Genomic DNA, 9,977 nt, shown 5'->3' with positions numbered 1-9,977 from the left:
CCCGGGGCAGGGCGCTCTCCGCGGAGCTGCCCCTGCGGAGCTCTCCTCGCCTGGGGCTGGGCCCAGCCGGGGACTCCTGGCCTGGAGAGGGGAGGGCCTGAGGGCTGAGGGCTTCCTGGTCCTGAGAGGGAGCTCTTCCCTGCTCTTGCCAGTCCATGGGGGTGGCAGTCCCGGTCTCCCGGGTCCCCAGGGCCTCCTCCTCAGTGGGAATGTCGGTGAGGGATACCCTAGAGCCTGAGAACTCGGGCTGCAGGGGGCGGGGCACAGAGGGCAGCTCCTCCAGCTCTTCCTCTTCAGAGTCAGAGGAGGATGAAAGGCCCCCACTTAGAGGTGGTCTTCTGGGCATGGCCACCCACACCCTCTCCGAGGGTGCCCGCAGAAGCTCTGGGATGGGACGCAGCACCAGGTGGCATTTGTAGCTGATCTGAGAGCGCTGGAGACAGGTGTTATAATCAGACCAGGGAAGTCCAGGGCAAGATTGCCCCCTAGCCCCACCCCAGGCAAAAGAGGCCTAGGCAGTCAGAGGTCAGGGACAGGAGGGAAGACAAGGAAAAATGGAGACAGAGGAGAAGGAGGTACAAAGGCTGGATGAGAGGGGAATGAGAGATGAAAAGGATAGCCAAACTCACCTGCCACCTCCGCCGGGACAGGAAGAGCTTCAGGTGATCTGTGCTCACCTCTGCGCCCTTTGCTTGTGTCTGCAAACCCAGGAAAAAAGGCCTGAGGGACTGTTCTCTGTCTCCTAGACCCTCAAGGTTGGGCAATGGAGAGACATAGTCCATGGAAGAGAGTGTAGAGAGAGTCTGGGCTCCTGGGGGACCCCTTGGGACTGTCAGGACACCTCCTACTGAAAAAGGTCACAGCCCTGGACAAATTCCCCAAACTTAAGGGAAGAAGCAGGAAACAGATGGCTACCAGGGGTGGCTTTTCAGTTTGAATGGGGGCTCAAGGTCCTCTCCTGGTATACTGGCTGCCAGGGAGGCCTGTGCCTTTGGGCCCCTGGCTGGCCCCCAGTTCCCCAGCTGTCTCCATGTAAGGCCAGCATCCCAGACATCTGGAGCTGTAGTCCAGACCAAGACAGAAACTTCCCTCAGTCCAGGCTCCACTCAGGCTCATGGTCTGAGGAAGGAGGCTCTAACTTCAAGGTCAGGAGCAAAACGACCTCAGTCTTCAGCTGAGCTAGCTCAGCACTCACTGGAATGTTTATTCAGGTGCTTTCTAGACTCCATGGCACCCCACCCTGAGCCTGGCACTGTGCTCCAGTGCTGGGGTCTGAAGATGAAAGAGAACCTAACCACACACAGCTCATAGCTGAGAGGATGAGCCAGGGAGGCCACCCACTAATCAGTGCAGGACAGAGGTGGGCACACAAAAGTCAGAGAGACCAGGCTGGTCTCCAGCACCAGAGAGAACCTTGAAGAGGACTCCTGGGGTGGGGTGGGGTCCATGATACCCTAACCTGATCACTGGTTTGAGTCTCAGTTTCCTTATCAACAAAATGGGAGCAATGAAACCTTACTCTGCAGAGCTATTATTAGGTTAACAGATCATATGTACAGAAAATGCATATCAGTTACTGCGTATCTGTGCTCAGTAAGTGGAGCTTTCTCTCTCAAATCTCTCTCTCTCTCTCTCTCTCTCTCTATCTTCCTTGTACCACCACCCAGCAAGACTAGACTCACTTTGAACCAAGGATGTTCTAGAGTCTCCTCTGCAGTAGGTCTCCTGTAAAGGAATAAGAAGTAAATAGAGATTTAACATTCATGCATTCATACAGTCAATAAATATTTGAGAAAACAGAGCCTTCAAGGAGCTGAGATTGCACTTTTAAAGGCCGACACTGGGTAGGAGTAGGGGGGTGGATAAAGGTCTCTACAAGTGTGCGGAGTCTTCAGGGTCGCGTACTCACAGCCGGTCCTGCACCAGCACTTTGATGAGGAAGCCCCGAGCCTCTCTGCTCAGGCTCAGGAACGTGGTCTCCTCGAAGGCCACATTGTAGTTCCGGATATTCATCAATGTTGTCCGATCATTTTCCCCAACAAATGGGGAGATTCCCGTCAGGCTGCAGGGGGAGGCAGTAATGTTAGGAGAGGTGGGCAGGGCCCTGGGCTGAGGCAGGGGTGAAGCAGGTGGGGGGGTAGAGGTCCCAGGCTGTGAGGATGGCGGATGCCAGGTGAATCTGGACAAAAAGGTAAAGCTTTCAGACTGTCACTGTCCTGCCCTACCTCCCAGGCCACCCAAGGGATGGGGGGGCAGTCCTGCCTTGGAACTTGATTGCCCATGCTTTAGAGGACCCGTTCTGTCCCACCTCCAGTGTGTCCCACCCTCTCTCTGCCCCACCCCTCCTAGTTCTTACTCTGCACATTCAGGGCCACAGTGGCACAGGAACTGCACTGGCCTCTTTCATTTCAGTGTGCCCAGCTCTTATGGAGGGGCATGTAATGAACAGAGGATGGGCACATGGATCAGGGCACCCATGTTCATGCACTCATGTGCCCCTGGCAGTGCAGGAAGGAGCAGGGGTTATGGAAGAGAAGAGGTGGACCATGAGCTTTGTAAATGGTAGGGGTGGGCCTGCCAGGAGACTGTGGAGGGGTCCTTACCAGAGGAAAGCAATGACACCCACAGGCCTGTAGGAAAGAAGGGCAGATAGATGAAAGGATGCCCCCCCAGCTGCAAGTGAGCAGTTCCCTGCTACCTCAAATCTGAAAGAAATGTGTCCTCCTGGGAACACTGCCCTGGACAAATGGACAAAGGAGGGCCTTCTTTAGGAAAGACTCTGAACCCAGGAGTCTAAGTATCGTGGAGAAGTCAAGGGTCATTCTCAGCAGGGCTGGCTTAGGAAGCCCAGAGAAGTCTGGCGTCCAGTGGGACTGTGCCTCCTCACTGCAAAGGCAGGAGCCAAGGACTGCAGAGCTGAGAACTTGCATGATTAGCCAGGCCTGACCAAGGACCAGGAGAACAGGGCAGGGGACCCTATAAACACTGATACCAGCCCCCCACCCCTGGGCAGAGAAGGAATCCAGGCTTTATCATAGTCCTCTGACAGCAAGGAAGCCCCCAGCAGCCCAGCACACCAGCTTTACCAGATGTCAGTGACTCCAGACACGGGGCTCTGGTTGACAACCTCTGGTGCCACAAACTCAGGTGTTCCATACTGACAGTACTGGGGCTCCCCTGGGATCAGCTCCTGGGCGTTTCCGAAGTCACAGATGCGAACCTGCTCTTCACCCGCTGCGCCGTCCCATACTAGCAGGTTCTCAGGCTGTGAGACACAAGCAAGCTAGAGATGAGCACCTACCTTCCAACTCCCACAGGAGCTGCCTGCTCCCTACTCTCCACCTTACCTTGACATCTAGGTGCAGCACATGGTTCTGGTGCAGGTAGCATATTCCTTCTAGCACCTGCCGCATATAGGCCCGGATCTGTGGAAACAAGGAGCCCAGGGTCTGTGGAGTTGGGTGGGGAACTATGCTTGATTATCAACCACCAGGGCTGTGACAAGCAGTCAGATCATGCCTTGGGAGTGGCCTTCAGTTGGCTCATGGAGGTTGCTAAGACCTAGGACCATCATACAGCTGCACAGAGTGGACATAGCACTATTACTGGGGTCAGACATTTACATGATAATGAATAGTATACTACCTACATAGCCATACATGGCAGGACTGCAGTGAGATCAACAGACTCTAGGTAGAACCTATGTGGGAAGACATATTTGGAGAATGAATATGTCTGGGAAACAACAGAGAGGGATAGGGACAGGCTTGATGAGATCAGAGAGGACAATGCAAAGCCCAAATAGATGGAGGTCTTGGGGTGGGGCATTCTGCTGCCAGCTTCACGGTGCTCTCTACCATCACTTCTGCCTTCCTTGTGGGCACAGATGGAATGTGTGGGGCCCACCCAGCAGTTCTCAGAGTTCAGGTGGGTGAAGGCTGGTGCTCAACCTGGCCCCTGCCACCCACTGCCCTCACCTCAGACTCACACACGGTGGGTTTCCTGGCCATTCGCTCCAGCAGCTCCTCTGTGCAGCTGTGTCAGGGGTCAAGGAGACAGTGACCAGTGTCACCCGCCCAGCCCAACCCCAGAGCTCAGCACAGGCTCTGAGCAGTGCAGAATTCTCCTCCCCCCGAAGCACATCTGGTAGCAGTTAGAGATGGTGCCTTCCCCTTCCTTGTCCTCTGGGTACACAGATGGGACAACTCTGCTTGAACTCTCACTTACTACAGGATCCCAGGCAAGTCACTTAGCCTTCCCTCAGGGGTAAAACGGGGGTGCCATTTCCTCTCCTGCCCACTCAACACAGTATTTATGGGGGCCAAATTATAGCAGAACCTTGTTAATTCAACTGATAATGAGCCAGAGGGCCAGGACACGGAACAATTCGTCATTTTGCTAAGATTTGGATTTAACAGTACAGCCAAGGATGTTGGTGTGCAGGTCATGGTCACCCTGCTACAGGACAGCTGAGCCAATCGCTCAGCAGCCTTAGCTCAATATAGCTTTCTTAATCACGGAAGAGTAAGCTCTGTTCTTTCAGAGGTGCACAAATACTGCTCCACAACTTATGATTAAAAAGCATTTTCCATTTGCCAGATGTGTAACCTCAGGCCAGTTTTTTAACCTATCTCTACCTGTTTCATCATCCATAAAATGGGGCTAATACAATCCCATGAGGTAGGTATGCAGGAGAGGTGAGTGTTTTAACATTTGTAAAACTCTTACAACACTGCCAGCCACTTGTTAAATGCTGTGAAGTGTAAGCTAAAAAAAAAATATGTTGGCTTTCACAGAAGTCTCAGACTCAATGTTCCCAAAGCTCAACGGGGCTATTTTGTAAACGGTAACAAGTGTCGAAGATCAGTTGTTACGAAGACCAGTCATTCAAGCACGGGTGGCCTTTACTCCCCAGCTTTTCCCAGGATACAGCTCGGTGACAATGACCAGTCCGCGGCGCCTCTCAAAGGCCTCATGGAAGTAGAGGACACAGTCATGCTGAAGCCTGGCCAATAGCCGGGCCTCCCGCCTTGCTGATGCCTTGGGCTTGGCCTGGCTGGGGATGAACTTGGCCGCAAACTCCAGGCCAGAGCTGCGTTCCACCACACGCCGCAGGTAGGAGAAGGCACCTCTGGGTGACAAGGAGGGCAACAGATGTCACTGCGGGCTCTGCACCCTTCCTGGCCCTCGGACCCAGCAGACCCACCCTGTGGCCCCCAACACTGGCTCCTCATGGCCCCACACCTGCCGATCTCCTGATGGATGTCATAAAAGTCACTGAGTCTCCTTCCTCGATGCTCCTCGTCTTCACCAACCCCCTCGACCTCCATAGCTGTCTGAGCTGAAGGGGAGACAAATGTCCTGGAGATAGGTGGGGAGAGCAAGAAAGGGACGAGGGCGGAGGCGGGGAAGGTGGGACAGAGGGAGGCAGAAGAGCAAGAATGGTGTGGCCAGAGGTGGGGTGGGGGCTGGAGGACTCGAAGTGGGGTGAGCTGGCTCCAGGGTGGGTGGGGCTCACACCACAGTCTCGGGGGCAGCTCCAGCCCACCTGAATGCACAGCCAACTCTGCTTTGCAGGAGACTTCGCCTGCTGGGTTCTGGGCCATGCAGGTGTAGACGCCTCCATCCTGCACCCCTGTGCTGAGCACCACCAAGGAGCACTCGTTCTCCTCATACACGAAGCTGACATGACTGCTCTCAGCAAGCAGCACCTCATCCTGCAGACGGGGGCATCCATGCCAGCCTGAGCCTGATCCCACTTCCGTCTGGCATGACGCTTTACCTCCACGCCAGGGACCCAACAGCATCTCCACCCAAGGGCCACTCTGTCTCCACTCAGGGGTTCCACCCCAGGAGCCTTGCCCCACCAGAACCCAAATCAGCTCGAACCCCTCAGCTCCCACTAATAGGCCCACACCCCCTCAGTTAGCCCCTGGGCTCTGCCCTCTTTCTAACCACACCTTGGCCTCCATCCTAAGGTTCCCCATCCTAAGGCCTCCCAGGAGTCCAGCTCCCCAAGGAACCTGTTCCTCCTCCCACAGGCTCCTGGCCAGCTGGCTGATTTCCTGCTTTGGCCTGCACCACTCTCTCACCTTGTACCACATGATGTCCGGCACTGGTTTCCCCTCAACCACCACAGCGAAGCGAGCAGTCTCCCCAGCCCCCACCTCCACATCCTCCATGATTGTCTCAAATCTCGGAGCCTCTGAGATGCACAGGGAAGGAGAGGGCAAGGGAAGGGGTGGGATGTCATTATTACAAAGGCCTGCCTCCTCTGCCCTTCTCCAAATCCCCATCAGGAATGGACTCAGTCAGAACACCAGACTGAGCTCGGTGTGGTAGCACCCGCCTGTAATCCTAGCACTTTGGGAGGCTGAGGCAGGAGGATTGCAAGTTCAAGTCCCTCTTGGGTGATTTAGTGAGACCCTGTCTCAAAAAATAAAAAGGGATAGGGCTATAGCTCAGTACGAAGGCCCTGGGCTCAATCCCCAGTACTGGGGAAGAAACAAAACAAACAAACCGAAAAAAGAAAAAAAACCAAAACCACAGGCTCAGCCTTGCAGAGCCCCACCCCTTGGAACACCACAGTTCCTGTCACCTGCCCCCAGTGCCTTCACCATCAATCCAAACATAACGTAATCTAAATCTCAGAAACAGTGTTACAGCGGCAGGCTTGCTCTGTTAGACCCTTGATGTTCATTTGCAGGCTTTGAAATTAGGAGATTTGCACACATAAAGGAAATCTGGATTTGCTGTCTCTTTTGAAAAATCAACACTGGTCATTATCCTAAGCTGCTTCCCTCCCTGTAACCTATGGGTGAGGTGTAGCTCAATGCTGCCCCCTGGAGGCCATTTCTTTCTCACAGTCCCACCACAGCCTTTTCTGCGTCTGTACTTGGAATCTGCAGGAGGCTCAGTCTGCCACCTGTGTCTTGAGATTTTTTTCCTTTCTGAATCTTATTTAGATGGCTGGGAGCCATCTACCATCTCATTCTCATGGTGGAATTACATACACTTTGCAACGTGCTTTCCCCATCCTGAGTATGTCTGAGGATCTCGCTTTAAGGGGAGTGGCAGTGAACAGGCCTCCAGGGAAGAACAGGGTGGCCAGGTAGAGACCACCCCTATCACAGGGACCACCAGCTTTTATACAGATACCAGGAGGCCATCCTGGGGGTGGAAAAGACACTGGTGTGTGCAGACATGGAGGAAAGGGAGCGACCGTTCCACTTGTCCTGCCTGGCTGGTGTGGAGTGAGGTGGAGCAGAACATGGCTATTGAGGCTAGCCCGAGGTCCATTTTAGCTTTGGCTGGCAGGGAAATGGTTTCCGTCGGCCATTGTTCTGTCTAGGCTGGGCTGTGGGGCTCTTGGGGCCAGGGCCTCCCTGAGTCCCAGACATAGGGCTGTGTCTGGAAGGAAGATGAGTCTAGGAGATGGCAAGGAGCAAAGTGGTAGCTGAGTAGAAAGTGCTGGGAGTGGCAGGATGGGCAAGGGGCAAGACTCATCAAAGGGAGACACAGGGCCCGGGGGATCTGGTGCTCCACCCCATGTACCATCCCCCCGGGGAGCCAGGAGGGCCCCATCTCTTCTCACATCCTTTGTGGACACTTTCCTTCTGGCCTAGGAATCTGGTCCCTAGTCTACAGGGGTGTGGGAGGGCAGTCTATGAAGGTCAAAGCACTGGCAGGTTTCACATAAATATCAGCAACTATCTTAAAGCCCCACAAAACATTCATTTGCCCAAAGATCGCCTGTGCTAACTAAAATGTCACTTTCTTTGCTTTTGGCTGGAACTGCATCTACTCAGCAGGTAACACAGTTCAGCTCGTGTGGATCTGAAGTTCTGAGTGGCAGTTACAGATGTCTGGAGTTAATTAACAAACCGGAAAACAAAATAATTACTGCCTAATACATGCTACGGCTCGAGAGGCTACATCTTTAAAGGAGAAATTATAAAAAGGGCCTTTGCTGCAAAGGTTGGGAGGTTCTGTTAAACAGGCTTAAGTAAAAGGGCAGCCAGGAGCCGCAGAGCTGGGAGTCAAGTGATAAGCTGGGCACACGAGCTCTTGTTTTTGAAAATCAACTCAGAAAAATAAAATAAAATCAACTCAGTCTTCCCATGCTTGTTACAGCTGAAATACTATTTCCTATTGGATTTAGCATAGGAGCTAGGAATGCTTTCAGGCTTTGGAGCCTGATATGCAGACTTGAACCCAGATCCTGTGCTTATCAGGTTGTAGGACCTTGGGCCAAGTTACTTAAGTGACTCCTTGAGCCTTCATTTCCTCATCTATGAAATGGGGATAGTGACTCATCTCGCAAAGCTGATGTACATATTTAATGAGGTATACTGGTCCAGGCTGGTGCTCTGTATATGCCTTGCTAGTACATCACTGAGGCTATTACTAGTACTGACATCATTATTGCCATCAGATGGATAGGCCTGAGGGGGAGCACATGAGATCGGATCCCCAGGGGAGGCAGATGCATGTGTGTACCTGGGAGTGCGGTTCAGAGGGAGGAAGGGGAAGAAGGCTGCTGTCACCCACCTGCCAGCTCTAGTGTGACTGAGCAGGCCTGTGTGCCGTGGCGATTCCGGGCCGAGCAGGTGAGGGGCCCCACATCCCGGTGGCTCACCCGGCAGATCCGAAGGCAGTACTGGTCATCATCTGGCTGGCTCAGTTCATACACACCTGCCCGTTCCTCCAGGAGGGCCCCTCGGCAGCTGGGGGACACATGAGAGGGAGGTCCTGCTAGGCCAGGCCGGGGCACGGCTCTTACATGTAGGGAGTGGGGTGAGTAGGGGGCCCTACCTCCTCCAGACGACCTGGGCCTCCACGTGGTTGAAGGTGACAGTGACACTGGTTGGCTGTCCCTCTACCACATATACAACATCTGGTTTGTCCAACACGGCAGGGGCCTCCTCCAGGGGTGGGCCTGAGAAGAGAAGCTGGGCTCTACGTGGGGCTGATGCTGGGGTGTTGGCACCGGCTGCTTCTTTTATACCCCCAACCACCACTCAAGCTCCAAATTTACAGATGAGGAAGCTGAGGCTCAGGGAGGTAGAACCTTTTGTCCGGGGAACACAGGGCACACAACCAGAGCAAGGTTGGCTGACCCCAAAGCATGAGCTCTTTTAAGCCGGTCTGCCACTGATGGGGCCGAGGCCTGGCCCAGATAGGTCGTTCCTGCCAGTTAAAGGTTAAGCCTTCACCCTGTCCCACCTCACCCCACCTCACGCCGCCCCACACCGCGGCCCATGGGAGCACCCCACTCACCTCGCTCCAGCAGCTGTACGGGCTCGGAAGCGGGTGAGGGCTTGCTGCTGCTCTTGCCACTGGTGCTGAGGACCCGGAAGACATGCTGGAGCCCCTTTCGCAGCCCCATGGCTGCCCACCCGGGCTCCCGCAGACCCGTGGCCAGCGGTGTCCACTGGTCAGAGCCCAGCACCTGGTGCTGCACCGTGTACGACAGGGAGTCTGGGTCTGGAGGGAAGGCAGCTGCTAGAGGCTGATGTTGCTGGGGCAGCACTGTGGCTCCCCACCCAGTTGGTCTGGGCCCCTGGAATTCATCTCCGGTCTTCTCTGAACTCCTGGCTCCATTGGCCCTGTTGTTTTCTGCCTACCTCCCATCTGCACTTGCTCACCCTGTGCTCTGGCCAGCTTTGAAGTCAACAAGCCACCAGTTATAGGCCTGGAGCGAGCTGGACTTGTCTCCCAGTGAAAGACCCTAGACAAGGCCAGGAGAGGATGTTGCCAGCCTCACACCTACGATCCAGGCTCTCAGTCTCTCTGAGAAAGGGAAGAGCATGTGGTGGCACCCTGTGTCTCTTCTGATCTGGAGTAAGAGCCTCATCCATTGTGGAAAGAAGCCAGCAGATGTGCTCTCTCTGACCTTGCTCCCCATATTCCACCCACTCCTGTCCCCACCTTGCCACCCTATTCTTAGGGACCTGAATCCTTTAGTGCCCTTCTCT

The 9,977-nt window shown here is 54.5% G+C and overlaps 1 protein-coding gene across 1 annotated transcript in view; it reads right to left on the bottom strand.

The window, feature by feature from the left end:
- Positions 1-9,977, bottom strand: part of LOC104853788 (striated muscle enriched protein kinase) — a 41,991-nt gene that overhangs the window by 11,502 nt on the left and 20,512 nt on the right. Inside the window, exons 13-27 of the mRNA XM_010611966.3 lie at positions 9,280-9,486; positions 8,815-8,938; positions 8,551-8,726; positions 6,093-6,205; positions 5,549-5,717; positions 5,245-5,341; positions 4,931-5,131; positions 3,978-4,035; positions 3,348-3,425; positions 3,087-3,265; positions 2,604-2,630; positions 1,910-2,062; positions 1,683-1,725; positions 630-698; positions 14-433 (exon numbers count right to left, since the gene is read on the bottom strand). Coding sequence (XP_010610268.1) covers positions 14-433; positions 630-698; positions 1,683-1,725; positions 1,910-2,062; positions 2,604-2,630; positions 3,087-3,265; positions 3,348-3,425; positions 3,978-4,035; positions 4,931-5,131; positions 5,245-5,341; positions 5,549-5,717; positions 6,093-6,205; positions 8,551-8,726; positions 8,815-8,938; positions 9,280-9,486 — 2,114 coding nt within the window. The remainder of the gene's footprint in view (positions 1-13; positions 434-629; positions 699-1,682; positions 1,726-1,909; positions 2,063-2,603; positions 2,631-3,086; positions 3,266-3,347; positions 3,426-3,977; positions 4,036-4,930; positions 5,132-5,244; positions 5,342-5,548; positions 5,718-6,092; positions 6,206-8,550; positions 8,727-8,814; positions 8,939-9,279; positions 9,487-9,977) is intronic.

The sequence above is a fragment of the Fukomys damarensis genome, unplaced genomic scaffold (assembly GCF_012274545.1).
Source record: "Fukomys damarensis isolate Sample0158 unplaced genomic scaffold, DMR_v1.0_HiC HiC_scaffold_16, whole genome shotgun sequence".
In the NCBI taxonomy this organism is placed as follows: Eukaryota; Metazoa; Chordata; class Mammalia; order Rodentia; family Bathyergidae; genus Fukomys; species Fukomys damarensis.
This window is presented reverse-complemented; position numbering and strand designations above follow the sequence as displayed.